The sequence below is a fragment of the Lissotriton helveticus genome, chromosome 6 (assembly GCF_964261635.1).
Source record: "Lissotriton helveticus chromosome 6, aLisHel1.1, whole genome shotgun sequence".
NCBI classification, from domain to species: domain Eukaryota; kingdom Metazoa; phylum Chordata; class Amphibia; order Caudata; family Salamandridae; genus Lissotriton; species Lissotriton helveticus.
This window is the reverse complement of record NC_136067.1, coordinates 1,228,809,295-1,228,836,891: the sequence shown is the minus strand read 5'-3', so window position 1 is coordinate 1,228,836,891 and position 27,597 is coordinate 1,228,809,295. Positions and strand designations below refer to the sequence as shown.

General features: G+C 44.7%; 1 protein-coding gene across 1 annotated transcript in view; it reads right to left on the bottom strand.

Annotated features, from left to right (window-relative positions):
• The window catches only part of TRDN (triadin), an 865,465-nt gene that overhangs the window by 176,261 nt on the left and 661,607 nt on the right, over positions 1-27,597 (bottom strand). The window contains exon 19 of the mRNA XM_078647890.1: positions 1,366-1,560. Coding sequence (XP_078504016.1) covers positions 1,366-1,560 — 195 coding nt within the window. The remainder of the gene's footprint in view (positions 1-1,365; positions 1,561-27,597) is intronic.

Below are 27,597 nucleotides of genomic sequence, written 5' to 3'. Positions count from 1 at the left end.
AGTAAAAATTGAGATAAAAAAACAAGCTAAGGCTTTATCTTGATTCATAGCTACATTGATTGTGATCTGGTGGCTTTCTGGTCGAATAACAAAGCTAAATATATATGAAGCGAGTCTGGGGCCTTAAAGGATGTGTTTTTGGGTGCAAGTCTCGCATTTTGAAGGCTAACTGAAATTCTGATTACCATGTAGCAATACCCAGAACTCCATGCTAGATGAAGACAGGAAGTATCTTCCAGGTCTGTGCAGGCCCAAAGGGTAATATGGCAGTCATAAGGGCTAGTCTGTCTGGGCAGTATGTGGGTCATTATTTGCAGTTTGTGGGACTGTTTTATGGTTTATAGAGCCGGTTTTAACTGTTGATTTCCCTGATATTACCACATACATTTCCTACAGCAAAAACAAATGCATGCAGACTCCATTACCCTGCAAAACACATCCACAGCATGTTTTTACAGGTTCGAAAGTACCCCGAAGAGCAAATTGAGGTCTCTTTTTTAACTGTCTCATTCGCTTCTATGTTGGTACATCGACCTATTTTCTTTTCTAGTCCGATCCTTGCGACATCATCAGCACACCATATATTAATGAAATAGGCATTAAGGGTTCACTGGACACATGTTTTACTGATGTCTAAACCGTAAGTAAGTTCCAGCGGAAAAGGCCTTTGAGGTTTTCAAATGACACGTTAGGCTTACAGACGTTTTCCGGAAGTAGAGGCGCTAATAAGCAAGACCTAATACCCACACAGTGGAAGGACGGCACACTGACAGTGTCTTTGTAATGTCATACAACATCTGAAGAAATTTAGGAAACGCATCCGGGCCCAATTGTGAGTTTTGCTGAAACCGTTTATTTGTAAAAGCACATTTTGAGCACCGCGTGGTGGCGTGAATATCAAAATGGCCATTAGTTTTGTCTTTTCACTTTCACTTATGCTCATTATGTGGAAATTTAATCCGAAACTGACTGGTTTTCTAGCAAATTCACAGGTTCTCAGAATGCAGGCAGGCCTCAATCTCTAGTAAAGAAAAACAATATTTTTTCAATTGAATTCTCTCGTGGTGTGAAGAACAGTTATAAACGTGACGTAATTCAGCAGTGATAGTTCGTTTCACAGCGTTTCTAGATTAAAGGTCACTGCTTGAAAACAGAAACATTCATAAGGATTTTTAACCATGCATCTTTAATTGTGACTGTGTGGCTCATGCTTATTGTGTTATCTCTTCAAAGGAACGAAGCGGTACAGTTATTTTCCTAGACCTGATTGTGGTTTGATTTTGATATTTTTGCCATATTATTTCTTTGGTTTTTCATCTTTCCCAAAACTTTTTTTAGCGTCTTCTTTATTGTCCTTCTTTTTACCTTTATTTCCTGCAGCCACATCAGTCTTCCCTGGTTTCTCTTCTTTTGCCTTGACTTTGTCTTTCACAGCTTCCACAGCTTTTTCAATCATTTTCATCACTTTCTCAATCTTTGCTTCGGCTTTTTCACTTCTGTCTTCCTTTTTATCTTCTTTTTGTGGCTTCTCGTCTGATGTGATGAGCTTGGCTTTCTCTTCTGAAAAAACAACATGTTCCAATAAGAATGTGCATTTTCAAACTTCAAAACTGAAGTTGTCATCACAGATGTATATTGTCCATCCCCTTTGTCCCCAAAATCTTTACATTTAACAAGCATTAATAAAGCCTGGGGAGACGAACAAAAAAAGAAACTGCACTTACCTGCTAGACGCCGCCACTGCCAGGAGTCATTTACAGGCAGCCAGGTACCTTGAAGCACGCCGCCACCGCCAGGAGTCAATTTACAGCTGACTACACGCGCCGCCGCTCCGGAACCACAAATCCCGGCAGCCTAAGCGGCGGCGCGCTTTCCGACACCGCGAGGGCGCCAGGAGGCGCACATAAGCGCCACAGAAACCGGCAGAGCGGGGGAGACGAATAAAAAAAGAAACTGCACTTACCTGCTAGACGCCGCCACTGCCAGGAGTCATTTACAGGCAGCCAGGTACCTTGAAGCACGCCGCCACCGCCAGGAGTCAATTTACAGCTGACTACACGCGCCGCCGCTCCGGGACCACAAATCCCGGCAGCCTACGCGGCGGCGCGCTTTCCGACACCGCGAGGGGAGCCAGGAGGCGCACATAAGTGCCACAGAAACCCGCTTCGCGGGACGCGAGCGGGAGGCCCGGGGCGAAGTCCGGGCAAAGGGCGGGCCCTCTACGGCCCTCATCGGCAGGAGGAGGCAGGGACAGGGCCAGAAACGCTGCAGGAAATATTTGCGTGTCCCTCACCCCAAGTAAGACTTTTTCGTTTTAAGATTCTGCTACCTGACATTATAAATCGTACAAAAGTGAGCTTGTGTGCATATCGTAAACATGTCTACAAAATCTAAGGAAGCCCCGCTAAACACTCTTGACAATTACCTTATCCAAACTGTCAAAAAAATTAATACGCAGAGGAGGAATTCTCTGGGGCTGAGTCAATCCCCAGACTTACGATGTTTGTCCCCCTCCGCATCTATTCTGATTGACGATACCATACTGCAGGAAGCTGATCACGAGGCTATAATTAGCGGCCCTATTTTTCAAGGATCAAGTGGCACATCTGTTAATGTAGCTCCGGCCTCTGAGGTACCCAATGTAGAGGCTGAGAGCGACACTGACATTGACTTCGATCAGGAGAAACAGACTTGTGTCTCATCTGACGAGCAGTCGCCCAAAGGACGTGCCACCAGGCCAAGACGATTATGCACCAAAAACCCACCAAAGCAGGGTGGACCACGATCGGGGATAAGAAGGAAGAGGGCCATTACTCCAAAGTCAAAGCAAGTGAATACTGTGGAGGACAAATCAGATCATAAATCTGAGGACGTATTTTTTGAAAGAATTGCTGATTTTCTTGAGATAAAAATCAACGCTATTATTAAACCCCTAATATCAAAAATTGATAAATTGCAAGCGGAGATTAAAAAGTTGGGTGGTCTTCATACTAAGGTTGCAGGTGGGGTAGAAAATATAACTAAGTTAGTTACAAATTTGAGCAATAACACAGGGGGAAATGTAGTTAGAGAGGTTGTAAGTGATGGCGTAGGTAATCAGTTGCCAGAAGAGAATTCGCCACCTCATCCCTCAACATTGACTGCTAACAGAGAGGGTTCTCTATTAGTCAACATTCCAACAGATATAACCCCTTCTGTTACCATCCCCCTAGTACAAGCTCACTCAATGGACCCCCTACAATTTATAGTCGAAGCCACACCGGTGGTTTTAGTTTTAGCAAATGTCCCTCCTCTGGAAGGGGGAACAGCGGAAAGCTCCACTTCTCTCACAAGTAAGGCCTTACACTGGTTAACCAGTAACATGCGGTTAGCACCAGGGGGAAAGCATCATCTGGCAAGTGTAATTAAGTCAGCAACTAGGGTCCCCTGGTTGGGAAACCGGCCGAAAAAGTTTAAAGGGGACTGCGTGGCAGTAAGCTTTTCAAATCAAGACGTCCTTCCCAACATTCTTGTTAACTTATTCCCTCCCCAACGCAGACTGGGTACTGTTGTTCCCTTAACCCTAAACTTCTTTTATGGTGAACAGCAGAATGTTACCTACCCAAAGACCCCCGCGCCAGGGTGGGATAGAAATTGGGATTCAAACTTTAGATGGGGGCAGGACCAAAGGCATAACGTAGCAGTCCATCACTCCCATTTAGCACAGCACAATCCTTTTGCAGAACCCCTTCAACTGTTTAATCGCTATGCCCCGTTATCCTTCATGGACCAAAACGATTGACTGTCCCCTGGACAAGACAATAATGGTGAGGGTCTTCAGCCTGCTTCCAGTTCACTAGTTCGGAATTCTGCATGCACTAGGGTCTGTAGAATCATGAGCTGGAACATCGCTGGCCTCAGAGCCAAATATAACGACAAGAACTGGCTGGAGATAATTAGATCCAACGATGTTCTTGCCTTTCAAGAAACTTGGGAAACGTCAGACAGACTGGCTCTGGACGGCTTTTCCCACTTCACTGTACCGGCAGACCCTAGTAAAGCTGGAAGGGCAAAGGGGGGCTTGGCTATATACATCTCACTAGATATTCAAGGAAAGCCAAGACAGATTAAAACTAATTCAATAAACGTCTTAGCGGTTGAACTAATTACACCAAATTCTCAGCCCAGATTATTGGTTAATTTTTATAATTCTCCTGTCAGTCAAACCCCAAATGAGCATTTGGTAAATCTAGAGGAATTCCTGTCTACCCACAGTGAGAATAGTGCCCATGGGTATGAGGTGATCCTTATGGGCGACTTTAACATCCATCCATGCCATGTGGATTGCCATGTGGAACATGAGGAATTTTCCCCCTATTCCTCTACACCGCATTTTGAACACTCATCACGTGGAGAGGCTCTGGAATCGCTCCTAGCAACTTTTAATCTCTTTGAATCTCATAGTTGCCCCACAGGCCCGAGGTTACCAACATACGTGGGCAACAACACAGGTACAATTGTAGATTATATCTTTTTATCTTCTAGTATTCTGCCTGAAGTTATTAATTATAAGGTAGAAACTACAGTTTTTAGTGATCATAACCCTGTAATTTTAGAGATCGTATCACAGGGAGTTTTGGAAAAAAGGGAGATTGATGCTCTATGTGTGACAGAATTAGTCCTGAGAGATCAGAATCGCAGACTGAAATGGGACCAAGTAACCCCAATCACCTTTCTACAGGATACTCTGGCTAAAGTTGAGGGGGAGGTTGCCATTTGCTTGGATAATAACAACTCTGGTTCTACCATGATAGAGGCCTTTAATGTTATCTGCCGTCAGGTCAATCTAGACCTGACCGTAAAGAAAAAGCCTAATATGCTCAGGGGCCCCAAATGGTTTGACTCAAATTGTTCCAAGGCTCACTCAATCCTCCTAAATGCTCTAAAAAATAAACCCAGAGATAAAGAGCAGATAGCATCACTGAGGAAACAATACAGTTATGCTATCAGGACGAGGAAATCTGAGATTAAAAAGGAGGCCTGGAATGACTTACTGTCGCCTGACATACTGAGAGATAGTGCTAGATTTTGGGCAATAATAAACCATCCATATTTCGTGGGACTAGAGAATCAGAGAGCAGACTGCATCATACCTGACGAACAGTGGGTCACACATTTCAGTAACATCTATAGCTGTTCCGATATTACCCCAGGCTGTGAGATGCAATTCACACAAGCAGTAACTACCATCTCTCCTTTTAGTTTAGAGGAGGTGGAAAAAGCAATCAATGACACACTCTATAAAAAGGCACCGGTCCCGATGGGGTTCCTGCTGATTTCTTTAAGAGCGCCCCTGAACTAAGTGCCAAAATTCTTACAAACATTTTTAATGCTACAAGGGAGTTCATTTTTCCTACTAGTTGGGCCAAGTCCACGATAATACCGATTTTTAAAAAAGGTCAGAGAACAGACCCGGCCTGTTATAGGCCAATCTCTCTCATTGATTCCAGCGTTAAAATCTTGGGAAGAATCCTTTTAGGAAGACTGACTCAGCTTTTAGAAGGGAAGGGTGTCCTATCAAACGCACAATATGGTTTTAGAGCCAAAAGAGGAACTTTAGATCAGTGCCTAAACCTAGAACTGATCATAAATAAATACGCGATTGCCAAGGGGGGTTCTCTGTACATGGCCTTTATGGACCTCTCCTCAGCCTTTGACCTGGTCAACAGGGCTAAGCTGTGGAGGGTCCTCTTGACCATGGGCATTGACCCCCCTTTGGTTGGTTACCTGGCCGAGTTACATAGGGACCTTATGACCTCGGTCAGAGTGACCAGGGAAGGAAGATGCACTTGCCACTTTAAGTCAGAGAGGGGGGTTAGGCAAGGGTGTATCCTTGCCCCCCTCCTCTTTACTCTTTATATAAACGATCTTGAGGCAGTCTTGGCAGCATCCCACACCAACATCCCGCGTGCAGGTGAGACAAAGATACCTGTCCTCCTGTACGCGGACGATGCAGTCCTCTTGGCACGCTCCGGAGTGGCACTAAATAAACTCCTTTCATCTTTTGGGGATTTCATGTCCTTGTTGGACATGAGAACCAACACAGATAAATCTCATGTGATGATTGTAGGAGCTGCAGGCAGGAAAAGAAAGTCGAAAACATTTTTTTGTGCTGGGAAAGAGATTAGGAGAGTTCCATCATTTCCATATCTAGGGGTGACCTTTGATGAAAAGGGCACGTGGGGCCCCCAGCACTCCGTCAAATGCAATGCTGTGGCAAGAGCGGCAGCCGGGTTGCTTGGCTTTGCTAAAAAACTTGGAGCCCGCCCCATGGAATGCATCATAAAGGTCTATAAAGCAAAATGTTTGTCTGTTGCCCAATACGGTTCTGTTATTTGGGGGTACACTAATCATGATAAAATCCAGAAAGTAGAAAATAAATTTCTGAGAACTCTGCTTTCTGTCCCCCAATCGATTTCCACCTATGCAATACATACAGAGCTTGGATTGGGCTATATAACCGACATTTTAAAACTAGCCCCAGTTATTGGATGGATGAAAATTTGGCTTAACCAGGAGCTTACATTAAATCATATCATCTTAAAATATTGTTTAGCCCTGGATAGAGCTCAAAACATTCCGTGGGTAAAATATGTTCACATGCAGCTAATTTTAGCCGGTCGACCTGAGCTTTTCTCATCTCCACATCTGATAAAGCAGGAGGATTTAAAAATAGTAAAAAATACCCTGACAAATTTATATGTTATGGAGAGGGAAGCCACAGAGCTAAATAAACCCATGGTTAGGAAACATTGTATGTTGACATCTGTCCCTGGAATGGAACCATATCTTTTCCTGGTAACTAAACCATACCATCGTTTCCTTTTAACGAGATTTCGTTTTGATTTGATTCATTTCATTCTGGGCAATTTTAAAACATGGAATAGACCCGATAATGCTGAACCATGTGATTGTGATCACTTTTCCATCCAGGACACGATTCACTTTACCATGTTCTGCGGCCATTATACTGAGATTAGAAAAAGATATTTGCGCCCAATCTTGTGCAATTTGGGTTTTACTCAGGTAAAACCAGCTTTGATGTTCCTGCAACTACTTCCTAATGTAAAAGTAGCTTTTCATGTTGCTAGTTTTCTAGTCGCAGGAGCACACATAAATAAGCATCGCACAAGAACTAGGCACCTCATTCCTGAACATTGATTACCCTTTGTTTTTATCTCACTGATTTTAATATTCTTAACATTTTTGCATAACCCATTTTATACATTGTGATTTTAGAGTTTTTAAATATTGACTGTATTAACTCTGTGTTTTGATGAAATGTTGCTATGTACTAATGCTCGTTCTTTTATGATTTTTAATAATCGAATAAAGATAATTGACTGACTGACTGGCCTGGCTCTGCGCGGTCCATCAGTATTTGGCTCTATCAATGCATGTTTATGAATCATGGTTTTTGCCAAACTTTAATGTTGTGAATGCTGAATGACAGCTATCAAAACTAAAAGAAAATTGGTTGAAACCAAAAATATTTTTGGGGTCGCAAAAAGTGCACATTGCTAGAATACTCCTTAACGTAACTATTGTGTGGCTGTCTGGTCCTTGTGAAATGGCATATTGCCATCTTTCACAGTGAAGTTTGAAAATGGTTGTAGTGGGCTGACTCACTGTCCCATGCGGTATGCTGTAGTGGGTGGAAGAAAGATTCGAATGACACAATGACCGACCAATGGACAAAAAGCTGGCTGGCTGAAAGCTCCTATAAGTTAGTCTGTTATACATATAATTTTAATAAAATTAAAAAGTCTTGGTTATCTCCAAACGTAAAAAAAGAGTGCTGTGGAAGTAAAAAAATGAATCTGAATTTGTGCATAATTGCCTAATACCTAAGCAACGTGAAACAAATGAGATAACCGTGCAAATAGTACATTATCTAAACCAAATCAAGTTGCCTCAAGTTAGTAGATGAACCACCCAAAAAAACATTGTGAATATTTAAAGACATAATAAGGATGCCGTTCAAAGAGACTCCCCACAAACTACAGCCACATTTGAAACTGTCCATTTAATTAAAAAAATGAAACCAGAATAAAACCAAACATACCAAGCACACCAGGACAATGTCCTAAACTCGTGTTTCACAAAACCCTAGAGTTGTATGGTAGGTAGGTAGGCAATTGAATTTATATAGCACTTACTACCTAGACAAGGCATTGAAGCTCTTTTCGGCGAGTAACACGCTACTTCAGAACCCGAAGGATCATTAGTGGATTAGTATAGGGAAATATATGTTGTTAATTTGAGTGTCTGTTAATTTGATTAAATGGGATAGAGGACGTAAGAGTCTAGATAGTATTATTTGGGAGTTCATATTAGTCAGATGAGGTTTGGGAAGAGACAAATAAGGGATAGAGGAGGGTAGAGTCTTGAAAGGGTATATTGGAAATCATAGTACTAAAATTATGTTTGGGATGAGTCAGAGGAGGGATACAGGAGAAGAGTCTAGAGAGGGTTATATGGGAGATCATAGTAGTAGTATGAGGTTGGAGTGAATAAAGGAGGCATAGAGGAGAGAGGAGTCAAGAAAGGATCTTAAGGGAGATCATAGTAGTATAATGAGGTTTGGTATGAGTCAGAGTGGAGGTAGAGAATATATTGAGAGAGGTATAGGATGAGACGTGCGTGAAGTAGTTCATTGGTGCTTTTTTTTCTTTCTTTCTACAATATGAGTAAAGTAATTAATATATAGATACTTAACTATATAGAAAGGGTATACATGTATAAGGAAAACAATAAAAAGATATAAAATTGTATTACATAAACTTCCATTTGTGCAAGTATGGATAGATAGTTTGAAATTCAGACATGCATTTACGTATTTTTATACTTTTTTAATGTTTATTTAATTTTTGTTTTCCTCAACATTTTAATCAATAACTACGTAGAAAGAAATGGTTTGATCATATTTACATATTGTGATTGATAAATAAAATAAACAGAGACCCATATGTATCTAATCAAATAACTTATATGAAAACTATGCAGTGCCTTATATACATGTTAAGCCTAAAATAATACATATAAATATATTCTGATTTACCATATTTGTTAAGTAGACCTAAAGAATATCTATATATTATTAAATCATAACTAGTATATATTTTGTACAACTAAAAGGACATGTCTAAATACATACATATAATCCAATTGTACATATTTACATGCACAGGGATATGTTGTATATTTGTGTTTGAGTGTGGTGGTCATATAGGAAAGGGCCAACTCTTGAGATGTTTTCTGAAGATAAGATAGTTATACATGGCTCTTATGTTTGGGATAATGAATTTCATCATTTGGCTGTGTGAACAGAGAAAGATGCACCGCCCATGGTTTTTTTCTTGTATGATCGGGTTTTGAGGTGAGGAGCCAATCTTGAGCCCGGGTTTCTTTGTTAATATATTTGGGGATTTTATTCCAGATAAAAAGTGGTACTGTTCCATATATTGCTTTGTGGGTGATATATAGAAGCTTGAATGTGGATCTTCTGGCAAGCAGTAACCAATGTAGGGCCCTTAAGGCTGGGAAGATGTGGGCTTGTGGTTTTACATGAAGGAGTAGTTTGGCAGAAGATTTCTGAATTTGTTGTAGCTTTTTCAAAGTTGATAAATATGATCTGTGGTAGGGGCAATTGGCATAATCAAGTTTAGATGGCAGAAGAGAGCTAGTAGCTTGAACCCTGTGTGGAAATCCTAGGTGGGGGAAGATGTGTTGCAGAGTTTTCATGGTTATGAAGCTTGGTCTTGCTAACCTGTCCACTTGGGCATTCATTAATAGTTTAAAGTCCATTGAAATTCAAAGGTTTCAAACTTCCTCAGATACTTTAGGAGGTTGTCCCAGATCACCAGGCCAGGCCCAGAGTTGGTCATAATGTGTCCAATCACCACATGTGAGTATTTCAGATGTGTAAGTATTCAATTTGAGGGGGCTCTATGTGATCAACTGATCAACGGCTCTGAGGCAGCTGAAGATTGTTTGACTTTCCAATGTCTTTGGCGATTTCCAGTTATGAAGTATTTCTGTGCCATCTGCATATTTATGGCATGTGAGCTGAAATTCATTGATCATTGTCACTAGCCAAATTCATGTTGACTATGAACCACATATGAAAGTGTAACCTATCCTGCACAGAATGCTCAATTTGTATACAACTGTTCAGGGAAAAACAAGTTCACCAGGATACTTAAGCCCTGTTACATAACCAATGACCTACTACGGCCCTGCATTAAACCCCTGACAGTCACTGAACCTACATTGAGAAATGAAGTGGATATATAAGTAGAAAAGCGGGCACTTTTAATCAATCAATCAGAGTACTTGTAGAGCGTGCTACTTACCTGTGAGGGTCTCAAGGCGCTGAGGGGGGGTGCTGCTACTGCCAAGTCTTGAGGAGTCTTCTGAAGGCGAGTAGGTCTTGGGTCTGCCGTATGTGGGCAGGGAGGGTGTTCCAGGTCTTGGCGGCGAGGTAGGAGAAGGATCTGCCACCGGAGGTCGTTCGTTCGATGCGGGGGCGGGGCTGGCGGAGCGGAGCAGGCGGGTGGGGGTGCAGAAGCTGAGTCTGCTGTTAAGGTAGGCTGGTCCGGCGTTGTGGAATGCTTTGTGTGCGTGGGGGAGGAGCTTGAAGGTGATTCTCTTGTCGACGGGGAGCCAGTGTAGGTCTCTAAGGTGGGGGTGATGTGGCTGCGGCGGGGCACATTGACGATCAGTCGGGCGGAGGCGTTTTGGATGCGTTGTGGTTGTCGTAGGTGTTTGGCTGGGATTCCTGCTTAGAGTGAGTTGCCGTAGTCCAGTCTGTTGCTGACTAGGGCCTGTGTCAGCGTTCTTCTTGTTTTGGTCGGGATCCACTTGTAGATCCTACGGAGCATGCGGAGGGTGTTGTAGCAGGAAGAGGAGAAGGTGTTGACCTGCTTAGACATGGAGAGGGAGGAGTCGAGGATGAATCCTAGGTTGCCTGCATGGTCGGTGGGTGTTGGTGCTGTTCCCAGTGCGGTCGGCCACCAGGAGTCATCCCAGCCTGAGGGGGTGGGTCCGAGGATGAGTACCTCCACCTTGTCCGAGTTCAGCTTCAGACGGTTGCTCCTCATCCAGTCGGCGACGGCCTTCATTCCCTCGTGGAGGTTGGTTTTGGCGGTGTGTGGGTCCTTGGTGAGGATGAGGATGAGCTGGGTGTCGTCGGCATAGGAGATGATGTTGAGGTTGTGATGGCGGGCCACTTGTGCGAGGGGGGACATGTAGATGTTGAACAGTATTGGGCTGAGGGATGAGCCCTGGGGGACACCGCAGATGATGTCGGTGGCTTCATATCGGTAGGGTGGGAGGCGGACGCTCTGAGTTCTGCCGGTGGTCCAGTCAAGGGCCTTCTCTTGGATTCCTTCTTCTAGGAGGCGTGTCTTTAGAGTGCGATGGCAGACCATGTCGAAGGTGGCCGACAGGTCCAGGAGGATGAGGGCTGATGTTTTGCCGTTGTCTAGTTGACGCCTGATGTCGTCTGTGGCGGCGATGAGGGCTGTCTCGATGCTGCGGTTCCGTCTGAATCCGGACTGGGACGGGTCCAAGATGTTGTTGTCTTCCAGGTGGCGGGCCAATTGCCTGTTGACGATTTTCTCAATGACCTTTGCCAGGAACAGAAGCAGGGATATGGGCTGGAAGTTTTTGAGGTCCTTGGGGTCCGCCTTGGGATTCTTGAGGAGGGCATTGATTTTGGCGTGCTTCCAGCTTTCCGGGAATGTCGCTGTTTCGAAGGAGATGTTGATGACCTTCCGTAGTTGGGGTGCGATGGCTGCGTCTGCTTTGTTGAATACGTGGTGTGGGCACGGGTCTGACAGAGATCCAGAGTGGATGGAGTTCATGACCTTGCGTGTCTCATCGTCGTTGACGTTGGACCAGGAGGTCAGGTGGATGGCGCTGGTGGTGTTCACAGGGGAGGTGGAGTCTGGCGTAGGTGGGGCAGTCGTGGTGTTGAAGATGTCGTGGATGTCAGCGATCTTGCAGTGGAAGAAGATGGCTAGTGAGTCGCACAGTTCTTGTGAGGGCGGGATGTCGTTGGCGTTGGCGCTGGGGTTGGAGAGTTCCTTTACGATGCTGAAGAGCTCTTTGCTGTTGTGTGCGTTATTATCCAAGCTGTCTTTAAAGGAGGATCTCTTGGCTAATCTGATGAGGTGGTGATGTCTGCGGGTGGTGTCCTTGTGGGCTGCGTGGTTGTCCGGTGTGCGTTCGTGGAGCCATATTTTCTCCAGTTTCCGGCATGCGCGTTTGGTGGTCTGGAGCTTGTCGGTGAACGAGGTGGCTCTCTTGCTGGCGTGGCTGTTGGAGGCTTTACTGAGCGGGCGAGGGTGTTGGCACAGTCATCGATCCACTGTCTGAGGTTGCGGGCTGCGGCGTCTGGGTTGGTGGGGTCGGTGGGTGGGTTCTGGTCGAGAGTGGTGATCAGCCGGTCTTTGGCGACTTTGCGCCAGCAGCAGAGAGGCAGCTGTTGGGTGCAGTGGTGCGTGGTTGGTTTCTTGAAGGTGAAATGAATGCAGTGTTGGTCGGTCCAGTGGAGTTCGGTGGTGTGGTCGAAGGTGACATGGGTGCCTGTGGAGAAGACGGGGTCCAGCGTGTGGCCGGTGGCGTGGGTGGGTGCGGTGACGAGTTGTTTGATGCTGAGATTGGCGAGGTTGTCAATCAGGGTGGCAGAGTTGGCATTGTTGTTGTTCTCGAGATGGAAGTTCAGGTCCCTGAGGAGGATGTAGTCCGTGGAGGCGAGTGTGTGGGTGCTGGCGAGGTTGGCGATGGAGTCGCTGAGCTGAGCCCAGGGTGCGGGGGGTCTGTAGATGAGTGTTCCTCTGAGGGTGGTGTTGGGGTCTGTGTGGATCCGGAAGTGCAGGTGTTCGGCGGTGTTGAGGGTGTCGTCTGCATGGGTGATGACCTTGAGGGTGGACTTGTGGACGATGGCTATTCCTCCTCCGGTTCCGTTGGCGCGATCCCTGCAGGTGATCTTGTAGCCGTCGGGGAATGTCGGGCGCCAAGGAGTCGTTCCACAAGGTCTCGGTCAGGAAGGCCACGTCTGGGGCGGAGGTGTCGAGCAGATCCCAGAGCTCAATGGCGTGTTTGCGTGCAGAGCGGGTGTTGAGGAGTATGCAGCGGAGGTGGTTGGGTCCAGTCCTTTGAGGTTTGGTGGTTCTGTCACAGGTGAAGCTGCAGGTGCGGCAGGAGAAGGGTCTGTGGGTCCGTTTCGGGGTGGTTTGGAAGCAGGTGTGGTTGCGGCTGGCATTGAGTGCGTGGAGGCTGCTGGCGTCATAGTGGAGTCTGGTGTCGTGGCATTCGCAGGGTCCAGGGGTTCTGGCGTGGACGCGGTCCTGGCGCTGATGGGCACAGACGGGCTTGCCTTAGGCACGCCTTCAGCGCACCAGCGGTGCCATTTTAAGGGGAGCTGTGAGGGAGAAGAAGCTAGGAGGCGGGAGGTAGGGGTTAGCGAATGGGCGCGGGGTGCGGGACCGCAGGGGCAGCAGCGGCGGGAACAGTGAGCAGTGGGCACGGGGGGGGGGGGGGGAGGAAAAATAGCGCCCAGGAATGGGCAGCAAAAACCAAGGGTGCAAGGGCACAAGCACTGGTGGAGCTGCAGCCGGGGGGGAGCGACCTACCTGGCAAGGTCAAGCGTCACTGAAAGGCAATTAGTTACACTCCACAGGTGTGCGAATGACCAAGTGCGCTTAGACGAGCCTTGTGTGTCATAGACAAAAGATCCTCTTTCAGAACAATGCAGTTTGAAATGCCACAACAAAACAAAATGGAGTCACGTGGCGTGGGTGAAGATGCTTCAGGGTCATCACGGTAACACTGTTTGGTCTTCAGTGAGCATTTACTCTGTACCTCACTGTTTGCAGACAGTAAAACCCTCATAAGAAATACACCACAGAATATTAAAAAGTATCTACTAAGCACAGTGCACCCTCTATGCAGAACCTGTCCAGATAAAGACTATTCAGTTAAAATAACAAAAGTCTGAAGGTGCTGATGATCATACCACCTATAGCGTTCACACTAAGGTGAAAGCTTTACTGATACTATCTTCTGAGGCAAAATAAGCCCACGCACATAGCTTAGTACCTGGTGCACACAAGCTTCTATATTATGTAGAAGTTGTCAAGCTGACACATTTCTTTCTAATAATTAAAGGCTGCTTGGGCAGAGCAAGCCTCCATGCCATTGTGATGCGGTCAGTGCGAGATCCTTGCTACTCAAGAACCCCTCTCAGCCACCACACACAGCCCTATTAGCAGGGCAACGCACCCACAGCCCACCAGGAATCCAGTGGGACCAATGGAAGATTGGAGGGCCGACCGCTACAGTGGGGGATGACAGAGCGCACTCCAGTGCGGCGCCAGATATTCCAAAGGTGGCGGCATGCGCTGAAAGAGAGAACTGCAAAGATGCAGAAAGAGGTCCCCAGTCGGGAATTGTCTTGGGGGTGGGAATCGAACATGATGCTGTCACCACAAAACTCCCTGGATAAGGGGTTCTCTCCCTCTTGAGGATCAATGTAACAACATCTGGGTTGTGGTGTTTCCTGGAGGGAATTGAGGGTGAATCAGTGCTGGGCTTCTCTCCTGGAAGAGTGGCTCCATGAGGTGGTTGCGCCCAAGGGTCGCTCCAAGTTCTATGTCCTGGAGCGGGCTCATAAGTACACCTGCATCTGCCTCCTTCCGGGGCCCAACATTGCCCAGTAGTGGCTCACCTCCAACAATTTCATGACAGAAGTCTGCATGTTGCAACAGGCTCGCAATCATGGCCCATTTGTGATTGGAGGTGCAAACGTTTCTCATATCCAGACATCACTCACCAGGTCCAGACTCAAAGGACGTTTTTTCTTGTTGTTAAGAAAAATGTCTGCAAACTGGGATTGTTATACTCTTTGCGGTTTCCAGCATGGCTGAGGATTTAGGTGGATGATCACTGATCAGGCACACATCTACACAGAACTGGCTGTGGCATGGGATTGGCTGGAGCTGTATGACAAAGACATTATACATCTGGAAATGACATAAAAGTGGAGGCCACCACACCTTGGCAGCAGTGGTCTCACCACAGAGGGACACACCGGCCTATTAAGCTGCAGGCAGCTCTGGAGCAGGCAAGAACAGTGGTGACTGCTGCATCTTTGGGAGCTGGTGAAGGTTCCCCACGACGAGCATCCTCTGTCTGTTGAAGTTCTATCAGCTGGAGGGCTCAGTGGTACCGGGCCAAGAGAATACACTTCTGGGGGTTACTTATGAAAAATGGTATTTTTCACTCAACTTTAATCTATTTCTCAAATACGATGTCCACCTCCAGTATAAAATTCTCCTCCAACATCATAAATCTAATTTGACTCCTTATAACTAATGCATTATTCTCAGAAGGAACCTTCGCATCTGGCTAAGTAAAAATCAGGGGTGGGTGGAACTCGTGGAGTTTCACTATGCAGAATTCCTTGGAGTTACCTAAAAACTCCAGTAGATTCCACGGAGTTCCATCAGTGGGTGGAAAATATGCATGTCGTTCTGCTCACACTGGAATTTACTGTCAGTAGGGTGAGCAGCGCTGAAAAATCTGTGCAAGTGGAACCATGTGGTGCACAAGAACTCGCGGCCATTTGAGTAGATGTTTCATTCACTCAAGTAGAAAATCTACTCCAGCGACAGCAAATCTACTCAAGAAGCAACCCTTGGATCGCTACCGCCAGTGACCCCATGTTAGAAAAAGGAGCTAGGGAATGCCAAATCTCATTTGCGCTCGCCATCTCGCATTTCTGGAGCCTCGCAGTAAAATATATATGCCACGTGGCGATTTCAAGAATTTGGCCAGAACTCCGCAATACAAGAATAACACAGAGTCATAAAATGTTGTCACTTCTGTGGGCAGAATGTACAAGCATCCCTCAGGCCTAAGCTCCCTGTATGTGTCACTCCATCACAAATATACATTGACCAGCCAAAAAATAATTAAAAAGGTTTGTCCTCCAAATAGACAGCAGCCAGCAGGGCGGTGATCAATTTTGGGCTGCCATGGATATAGCAGGAAGTGACAAAAAGTCCACAACGGATAATGACAATACATAGTAGGCATGGGTAAAATTGAAATTATTCTAATCAAGTTTATGCCATTTGAGAATTTTACTTTATGTAAAATTTGCAAAATTCTTGAAAATTCGCATTACATAATTTTGCATAATTTGTAACTGATTTAGTCTGGTTTGAACAAGAAGTTCTCACACCGTTCTCCTCTCAGTATCTTGCATGAGTTTTTGATGTTAGGTGTACCTCTACATGAAAATTTTAAAGAGATGTCAACAAACCACTTTTCATGCCTTTTGCATTCTTTCACTGATTTGTCACAAAAAGTCTACACACTTCTAAAAAGAAATGTAGAATTTTGCATATTCTTATCCTAGTCCAACTGATTCAACTTACCAATGGTTCCTCTAAAGCAAATACAAGTTGTATATAGCCTTCAGAAGACTCCTCAAGGCCTGGCTCTTTGAGCAGTAGCATCACCCCCTCCCCTCAGCGCCTTGAGACCCTCACCAGTAAGTAGCGCGCTGTACAAGTACTCTGATTGATTGATTGCTTGTATATGGATATCTGCATCAAAGACGATGCTGGGTGTCATGATCAGTGCTAAACCACACCAAAGTAGTGTACATTGTGAAATCTATCTCTTTTATTGGTACAAGGAGAACCACAAAATTGATAATTTTCCCCCCACCCAAATCACTTTATGAATGGGATGTTTTTGAGCTGTAATTGAGAGGACCAAGAGCATTGCTTCAAACCGCACCAGACACACAACCGTTCTGTGACTGCAGACCAGAGTATCATTTACGTAAAGACATAAAGCAGAAATAGAGACTTAGATGAGAACACGCAACTAAAAGTGTACTTAAAAAAGAAAAAATCCTAACTTCTTTCCTTCAACATTACTGTCCCAGTTTTGGTAACCACAGGTGTAATGTAGCATGGTCCTTTAGATTTGTGGTTTCTGCCACACATGTCAAAGATCTTCAAATGAAAAATTAAATGAAATTTCCACAATCTTCTCTCAATACTCGGATACCAGGCTCGACAATTGAAACCCATTCTGACTTCGTAGAAATAAGCACAGCGTAGTAAATATGAAAAAGATTGGGCGGAAGTATGGTGAGGTAGGAAAACAGCAGAGTATAATATATTAAGTGCAGGTTTTTTTAATCAATAATTGTTCTCACTTATTTTAGCACTAAAATGATATCATATTTTCTTAGATTATGGGAAAGCGAATTGATGGCTAAGCTCATTATTTGGAAATGTTGACTATCATACTTTGCGGTCTACAAAGGGGTTTCAGGAAAAAGAGCTGGGTGAGCAGAAATATCCCACTACGGCTGAATGGGGCTGGTAAATGATCTGGTAGAAAGAACTATCATCATAAACTCAATTGGGGAGAGAAAAACAGTTCCATTGCCGAGCTTTAAAAGTGAAACCAGAGAGGTTTAAACAAAAACATGATAAAACTTAGGATCCAATACTTTGTTGAGATGGTTTATTGAGCCATTTGATGAAACGTGATAGTGTTGTGTACCACATGGGGTATGGTGAAAGGAGAAGGAAAGTGTAGAATAAATAAAAAAAATACTTTAGTTGGTGAGGGGAAACATACCCGCCTTTGGAACAAAAGCAGCTACCAGGTTCAGATTCGCAGTCTTACATCGAAAAAGAAAAAACATTCTACTTTTTTTTTGGGGGGGGGGGTTCTTCTATCAGGTTGTGAATGTTATCATTCGTTTACTTTTTTATTGGAATTGTCACAAACATTTAGACATTAGATTACAAAATAATAGTTTTAATAATGTATCCTTTCTAGAACGTTGCCTGGTCTCTTCTTCTACATAAAAGCAAACACATATTCACTGTTTCATTTTGCAAATGAATTGTCAATAGATATTAAAAATCTTATTACCAGTATGACAGTCATTGAATAGGTGTGATAACATGCTAAATCTCAATTAATAGCCATGGTACTAAAGTATTAACAGTACTGCATCCATAGATAGATGAAAAAAAGGAACGTAGATAGATGAAAAAGAGGTGTGCGTGAAAACACAATAAAAAGAAAGCTATATCCACAAGCTTGAAAACTTACAAACTGTCAAGTGCAATTTCTGCATAAAATGGGTAAAGCAACTGCTCCTCATCCTGTCATAAATATCTACATGGATATGAAATTGGTCATTTAGTTTGTTGATTAGTCTCTTATATGGAGCCATCTCTGTAAGATATACCATCCATTCATTGTGGATGAGTGCTGAGTTTCCACATACATAGGATAAGGAGCTTAGCTACTGCTAGGGCAGTGTCAATCATTTTCTGTGACTGGTCATGTCTGGGATCACCACAATATCATGAAAGCATGCCTGCTCTGCCAAATTGGTTAATACAAATGGGACTCTTGTTGGTCATAGTAAGCCTGATTCTGGTCCAGTACGTCTGTGACGATGTGTACTCCAAGACAAGATGGGTGCGCTCTATTTCCGCAATTTAATTTTGCATTGTACTTTAAGGTGAATTTTGTGGGTTAGAGTAGCGTATATTAATCAGAAGTTTAATAGACGTCATATATTAACTATTTGTAATGACCCTCTGTAACTAAATATTTGTATATCAGTGACCATGTCTATGTATTTGTCAAAAGACTCAGTAGCCTCTCTACAGAGGTATAAGTATCTTCAAAGCTGTTAATCCAGGTGGTTCATCAAATGTGTAAAAGACTCTATGCCGTCCGAGGTAACTAGGGCCCATATGTACAAACACAATTTGTGTTCCTGAAGGGTCAGAATCACTATTTCAGGCCGTTAGGAAATGCAAAATGCTCTTTCTGAAAGGCATTTGTGGTGATGCAAAATGAGATTTCTACCTTATAGAAATAGCATCTCGTAAATAGATAAATAGAGAATAATAAATAGGGATTTCCTATTAGCGAACCACTAGCCGCATGTACAATGGATGTCCTAATTGCGATTAGTCACTAAATGTCCATTAAGGAAATGCAAATACCATTGATTCGGATGACCAGGTAAAAACTATAAAAATGCACCCAAAATTGTGGCCCTGTATGTCTTGGCAAGGAGGATGAGAATTTTAGCTGGTAGGCAGCGAAGGAGGTGGAGACAGAATAATCATTGTGATCACACGTTTGAGAACACCAATAAATCTATCACATAGATCCAAAGACCAGCTAAACCAGCATTGGGGCCAACATTTTAAAACCCCATTACTGTGGTATAGATGTAGGGTCAGGCCAAATTGAGATAAACAGGGAGGTTTACACCTGGTCCTATTTGCAGGTTTATACCCAAACCTTTTGCCTTATGCCTCCTATTTTTCTGACCCTGTTTTTGTTGGCTACGGGACTATGGCACTTTATTGGTGCTGATTAGTGCTTAAGTGCATAAGCTCTCTGAGAATATTGTGATTATGATCGTTTATCCATGATTGGTCTATTTGATTTACTGCCAATGCCCTAGTAAAGTACACTAAGTGTGCCACACTTAGTGTGCCTGTAACTGAAATGCTACTAGTGGGCTTCTTCCAGCACTGGTTGTGCCACACAAATGAGTAGCCCTGTAAATGTGTCTCAGACCTGCCACTGCAGTGTCTGCGTGCACAGTTGCTAACTGCCATGTCAACCTGGCAAGTGCACTTACTTGTCAGACCCAAACCTTCACTTATCTTACATGTAAGACACCCCTAAGGTTAGGCCCTAGGTATCCCCATGGGTAGAGTGCAGTGTATGTGAAAGGTAGGACATGTGCTGGTGTGTTTTGCATTTCCTGATTGTGAAACACCATGCATTTCGTTTTTCACTTTTGAAAGGCTGTCTGACCCATAGGTTAACCTTGGAGCTGCCTTGTAACATCTTACAAGTGTAATTTTCCATTGGAACAAGATGGAGAATTACATTTTAGGCTCTCTGAACTCAGAATTTAATAAAGCACTTTTTAGTTAAGGAGGTTTTTAAATTGTGTGTTTGAAAATGCCCCTTTTGTTGCTTACCCATCACATATGCCTCTGCCTGCTTGTACATTCACTGTCTGGTTTTGGAGCGACAGGGGCTGGGGATGTGCATTCACTCTAGACAGTCACAAGAGGGGGTTGAGGTATGCCCTGTCTTTCCTGGGTTACTCATACCAGGCTGAACAGATCTTTCTACATTTAGAGTGGTGGGAGGACTTTTAACTAGCACATAAATAGGCTGTGTCTGCTCTGTGCAATGCTGCCTCCACCTCCTGTAGTGAAGCTGGACATGGGAGGACAGAACTGGCTTGTACTGAGCTTAGCGACTCTTGCAACAAAGACTACAGAGAGAAAATGGGGTATAAACATTAAATCTAAAACCCCAGAACTTTATATCACTTCTTAAATCAAACGGAACCTCTGCCAAGGAAGAAGAGCTAAAGAACTGTAAGGAGGAGTACTGCCCCTTTTCTGTGTGTTGGTTTGCTGGATTGGCCTGAAGTTGCTGCTTCTGTCAAGGAGAGAAAAAAAGTCTGGATCTTTGCTGTGAACCTGCTTGTGAAGAATCTCCAGGGGCTTGATGTGCTTGTCTCCTGTTCTAAAATTTCAGGAACATGAAGGCTTCACCACCAGCTTCCTTGAATGCCACTGTTGGGAGCTTTCACCCGCTAGGAGAAGCCTAATCCAGTTCTGGGTCTCTGGAGGTTATTGCTATTGTTGGGAGCTAAAAGAGCTTGAAGAAACAAAGAAAATGATGCATCATCCTTCCAGCGCCTGTTTTTCCAAAGCAGCAACACCGAGTGGGATAAATTTCAATTCTCTTCCACCATTCGGCTGATGAATCAATGCAGCACCTGCCAGCTGCTAAAAATCTGCCCTGTCTCTAAAGTCTGAGATCACCACACCGCCTCCCAAGCAAGCCCTGCTGTGAAGCTGAAAAAATCAACGCATCGTGGGCACGAGGCTGAAGAAATGTTCACATCGCCTGTTTCCCACATCAACCTCCAGTGCATCCTGGATTTCCACACATCGCACCTGTGCGGCAAGTTTTCAGATGCATCATCCACAGACCAGAACCATTTTGGAATTGACACATCACTTCCCCCTACAGTACGGATTTGACGCATCACTTCTCTTGCGTGCAGCAGAACTGTTGCATCGCCTCCCCAAGGAGTCAGGAACTGACACATTGCTGTGTTTTTTTACTCTACTCTTTTCTGTGTCTGTTTGGCCTTCTGAACTTTGACACACCTAAAATTACATTGTGTAAAATCAGGCATCCATAGATTTCTATGGACAGAATTGCTTGAAACTTTTTATAAGTCATATTTGAGTTGTGTATGTTGAATGTTTGTCGTTTTGGTCTTATTATTGTTGGATTTAGATACTTAATTTTTCTAACCTGATGTGGTGTCCATTTGTAGTGTTTTCACTGTGTTACTGTGTATCTGTGTGCAAATACTTTACACATTGCCTTTGGGATAAGCATGTCTGCTCATGCCGAGCTAACAAGGGCGTGTGCAGGGGTTATCTAAAGTGTGTAATTCCCTTATCCTGACTAGAAGCAAGGGTCCCTAATTAGACAAGGTGCATACCTCTGCCAATTAGAGACCCCATTTCTAACAGGAAGATGCAATTTTGGGTGGATTAGCTGTCTAGGTGTCATTTTTCTTCACAGCTGGTATATAATGCAAATAGCGACACGGACATGCAGCAGACTTTCAGATTGAGTAAGACCATGTTGCTATTTCCCCATTCTATTGTTACTCTGTGTTCTGTTTTGAGAGAATTGTTGGTGTGCACCTCTGCATGTTGCAGGGTGAACTGTAAAGGGCATCTGTGCATATAACTTGCAAATATTAGTGCAGAAAGCAAGCAACGATAAAAGCAAAACTATCCATAAACACAGGAAAACATCTGTTTTGGTATTTTTCAATGGCTCGAAAATGTGTAACCAAGAAATCACTGGAAAACACAGAAAATACCCCACCAGAATTTTCCAAAAATAAAAACAGGAATGCTTATCTATGTGTCTGTTCAGAAGGGAGGGGGATGGCACCCAGTCATCATTCAGTCTGATGTCACTTTAGTGTTGGCATAGGGTTGCAGTTCTCCATTGAATGGAATTTCTAGTGCTCTTCACTCTTCCACTGCATTTGCTCCGTTTTCTCAAAACATGCCTTGCAAAACTGCTAACAGCGAGTGGCCGTCGCTCCTACAGTCTGCTGTATCAGTTTTGGAAATGGCCGCTGCTGTCAGAAACAGATACAGTAACCAATATGGTGTTCCGAAACAAAGATAGATGGAGGAAGCTAATATCACGGAGGTCCCCCCTTTTATACTTGCTCCGCACTGGTCTTGAGAACCGCAGTCTTCGCCTTCCTCATTGCTTGTCTATACACTCCTACCCTTAGCCTCTTCGGCACCACTCTGAACCAGTGCTGGTTTAGCACCATGTTGCATTGGACACAGCAGTCTATATTGTGAGAGCAACTATCCAGACTCAGAGTCACAGGCAGCACCAGCAGTTCTTGCCTCTATACAGTGGGGCATGCATCCTACATTTATAGGTGGCTTTGATAATCATTCTGTGTATTTTTAGTTAAGGGAGGTGATGTTAGAAGTGGTGTCATGTCACCTTGATCCAAACTGTCAGTAGTCCTCACAGCATCACTGCAAGTGAAGTTTGTCTTCCTTCATGAAGCAGTTTTAGCCTGCAGATATACCATCACTTTATGGCCCGGCTGCCAGGGGGGTATCGGGCAGTTCTCCAGGAGGCTGGAAGGGTGGGGGGCAGTTTTGCAGCTGTGGGGTGTCGATTTTGTTACTGGGGGCCTGTTTTGCAGCAATGCTGCAATATAGGCCCCACAGTTAAAAAGAAAAAGGAGCAGTGCTTCACACTGGCACCCCCACCAGCCCCCACAGGAGCTGGTCCGACAAAATTGCCAGGACTGCTTTGGGTTCCCAGTCCGGCCCTGCCCTCTACTACTTCAACATTTAATCATCATTTCAAGCTGGTGTGACAGCATATAGGAGATAAAATACCTTGTAGGAGTTTTATATACATTGAGCTCTTCCACGGAGCCGCCATACTCTGATCGAATTGGCACCATTCCCCCGGTAAGTTACTTTCTGAAGTGGTTTACCAGCATTGTAGCTTGATGAATTCACAGAGAGAACTACTGACAAACTTTAAACATTAAATCCACCAGCAAACGGATACATCTCTCTGCATGTATCACAGTGCAAACTAACTGTATCGGTTCATGCAAATCAATTCAAGAACCTTATGAGTGAACCTTCTGCCAAAGACACTAGTTTTCATCTTTCTAATATTAGGGGACTGATTTCCAAAGGCTCAGAAACCCACTAATTGATCCCTGACACCAAGTTAGTTTTTTTATATTGTTTGTTATACACTGTTCTCATGAGTGGGTGTAGATATGCAGATTCACCAAACTGACTTTTTTCTCAATGTAATGTGCACTCTATATCCTAGTTTGTGGGTTACAGGTTATCTAATATTTCTGCTGTTTGTTGTCTTGCTCATCAATGCTCACATATTTGGTTGATTGCATAGTTAATTGCAGCGGATCTCTGTCAGTACTAAGCATGCTATTGCTTCCGCTTCGTTGGAGGATTTGTCCCTTATTGCCAAGATTTGGTTGCAACAAATTTAATCCTGTAACACAGTGAAAGCTACCCATAAAATGTGAGGTGAAGTTCTCTGGGATTGAGGGATAAATAGGGGGATTTTTGGTACTGGTGTGGTTGTGTGACAGTTGATGATGTAATGTTTGATTTATATGATGTTGCTGATCATATGTTTGCATCAATAGATGTCCCCTTTAGTTTTGAAAAGAGGGGCTGCAAAGTGCTGAGAAAGAATATGATTGTAACATCATTACACAGACTTGCTGTCTGACTTGATCAGGGTATTGAGGAAAGTTTTAAATGCAGCTGCATTTGGAGATTGACATTTAGCGGCAATACCTTTTGTAACGGGCTCTTTGGGTATAACTGTCTGAGGTAGAGTGTTTGAAGCCCGCCAAACTTGACTTAAAACCATACTGAGTTGTTTGCTTTATCTAAGACGGGATATCCTAGGACTCTGTAAGGCCCAGCAGAGTCATAAGTATGAACCTCTGGTGGTTGTTAGTTGCCCGTGTGGTAGCAAGGCACTGTGTGGACTCCGATTAAGGGACATTCGTGATAGCCTTTTCCCCTCTCGCTGTTTTCAGGAGCCTGAATACTGTGATCAAAGTCTCCAATTTCATCTCATTATGTTGAGTAATGAAATGCCTGATTGTCCGATTTCAAATAAGCTGATGGGGTAATAGCTGGAGGGCTGATGTGTTTCCTCCTTTCACAGTTTGTTTACCGTAGAATTCTCACAGTGCCATTGCTAGTATGGGGATTACAAATTCCCCCTGGACAGTAACTACAAACTGGCCTGTCAATTAATATTAAGTTATAATTATCTCTCAGAGCTTTTGCCAATTGTAGAAGTTCTATTTGTCCTTACTATTTGGGGACATAGTGCCAATTTCGCTTAAACTTCATGCTAGATTCACAGTTAGCTACATCTTTAAGTGAAGTGCAGAGTATTGTTCCAAGGAAAGAATTTGTTTCAGGTTAGATTGATGAATCAGTCGCAGAAGACAGGAACAAAACTTTTATTTTCAAACTTTTCTCTATCAATATGCTTGTTGTGATGATACACGTGAATCTGAGAGACCATTGCGTTGTTGCAGGCATAATTAGCTTTTCACGATAAAAGCTTACGTTTACCGATTTCTTGTCTAATCATGTCTATGTTTACTAAGCTATAGCCATTAGATAATTTCTGGAGCAGGAGATAAAACATAGGGATCCTGAACCTAGTGGATTGTTCGTCAAACCAGGCCACTGAATAATGTGGTTGAACCATACTTTTCAATTTTCTGAACTAAGAAGCATGTCTAGGTTCATGAATGTGAATGTGAAAGTCAAGTAGGAAGACAAAGTGCATAGATTTAAGATTTGAAATGAGTGTGTTTTTTAATGTGCATGATCCAATGTCATTCAAGCCGAATGGAAAAATATCCTAAATCTTTTATTTGTAATATGCTATTGATGATTTGTCAATGCTTTAATAAAATATATGTCTGGTGGGTGTGGTGTAGGAGAATGCTTGGTAAATTGGTATGCTGTGATAAGGTATTGCTTGAGCCAGCAATATTTCCTCACATGTGGCATATATTTTAACAGCTCTCTCTTTCCCAGCATCACTTTCAATCATCCTTGCTTCTCTAGTATTGGCCCCTTTCTTCGCAACTGGTGTTAGATTAGGGAGTTGGATGCCACTTAGTAAAACCTATGCACTACATGAGTTAAAGGGTACTACATCTATATGCCTACAAGAAACAAATCAGGCACTGAGGCAGTGCATTACATGTATCCCCTGTTATTTAGCTACCTAGCACTAGTGTAAGTTTTCAACTTATTTTCGTATGTTTTTAAGTGTTGTTTTGGAGTGAAAGATCTTCAGCATTGATGTCACTAATTTATTTACAGTGATACTGACATTGCTGTACTGCATACTGAGAGATACAACTTTAAGCTTTTTCCACTCATAGGCCTAAGTGATGCTACAGGCTTGTCCTCTGCTTCATTTTTTTTGTTAAACTTGATTCTTTGTACTACATTTGTTTAATATTCATTTTTGTTTTGTTGTTGCACTGATATGAATAAATTATGGATGTGTGGTTCTAATTTTCAATGCAACTTCAACATGGATTGCGGTTGGTGAGTTTTCTTCAGTCTTTCTGTACATGTGCACTTTGTTGATTTCTAGAGTTGAAATTCGCCACTTGAATCCATAGAAGTGAGATGTCATGAATTTCTTTGCATGTGCTAAAATGCAAATAAGCTGCTTCCTCTATAAAGGAATGTTGGACCCGGCCTCGTGGCGTGGTCCTACCCCTCCCGCATGGCGGGCCCCGGACGACATCGGCCCTCCATCCAGCCCGGGTCGGCCTCGGGCAAACCTCTGCACGCCCTCCAAACCACCAGATCCGCCACCCGGCGGCCCACAACCACTGACACGGCACCCTCTGGCCGCCCCAGCATTACCGGTCCGGTGCCCACCCCGGACCCTCATTCCAGGCCCGACGCCATCTTGGGCCCAGCACGTCACAGACACGTGGTCCCGGACCAGCCGCGGCCACGGCCCCAGCGAGCCCGCCATCGAGGCACCAAGAACCCTCCGGGTGGTAGAGTGGCCACTCCACCAGAGACAAGGCGAGGGGAGTTTCGATGGCTCTCCAACCATCCCCGGATGCCTGGTTTCGATCACCCTCCGGCCTCCCTGGGCTCTGGCTCCACCCCCCTGCTCGGTGTCTGGACACCATCATCCCGGCCCCTCTGACCCCCAGGCGAGAGGGCCCGGACATCAAAGGACTCCAGACCTATATCTGGGCCAGCCCCGGAGTAGGACGGGAGTTGTATCCCGGAGTCGAGAAGCCCTGCTGACGCTGTCGCGGCTGACCCTGAGACGAACTCCCCTTGCTTTTCTACCTGGAACCTACTGGCGCTGCCGCGGTCCATCTTCGCTGTAACCTCTTTGGGACCTGCTGGCGCTGCCGCGGTCCATCTTTGCTGTAACTATCTTGGAGCCTGCTGGCGCTGCCGCGGTCCACACTCGCTGAACCATCTTGGAACCTGCTGGCGCTACCGCGGTCCATCTTCGCTGTAACCACCTTGGAGCCTGCTGGCGCTGCCGCGGTCCACACTCGCTGACCCCTCTTGGAACCTGCTGGCGCTGCCGCGGTCCACACTCGCTGAACCATCTTGGAACCTGCTGGCGCTGCCGCGGTCCACACTCGCTGAACCATCTTGGAGCCTGCTGGCGCTGCCGCGGCCCAACCTCCCGGAGCTCCCCAGCTCGAGGATTGAGAGCTGTGCGTAGAGTCTCCTTGCAACCGACCATCTATAAGACTGTCCCGCTACCTTGCCCCTTTGTCACGAGACTCTCCAGATCTCGGGATCTGCTGTATATATTGAAACGATACTTATTGCCAGATAAAGATTGAAAACTCTATCTACGTGTGGTGTATATTTGTAGGGGTGTGGTTACTCTGCTGTACGATTCTAATAGAGGGCCCTCCCGTCGGAGGCCTCCCGACATCGCTCGGTCCCTTCTCTGAAGGAGGGGTAGACCTAGGGGTGGTCAGTCAGACTCCTTCAGCCTCCCCCGGGTTCGCCTTTCTAACATTGGTGGCAGGCGCTGCGATCCGAGCCAACGCAAAATCGTACAGAGAGTGATCTACCCGCTACGATGGAAAAACACACAGAGACCATGACGACCCAAGGAACCAACCTACCTGCCGAATTCCAGAAAGAGAAGATAGAAGAATACAGCCACAAAGAACTAAAACAATTCTGTAAAGACATGGGTATCGCTACCACTGGCCTGAGCACAAAAGAGGACTTCAAATCGGCCCTACAAGCATGGGTGGAAACCCGAGACAGATCACCCCAAGAGGAGAAT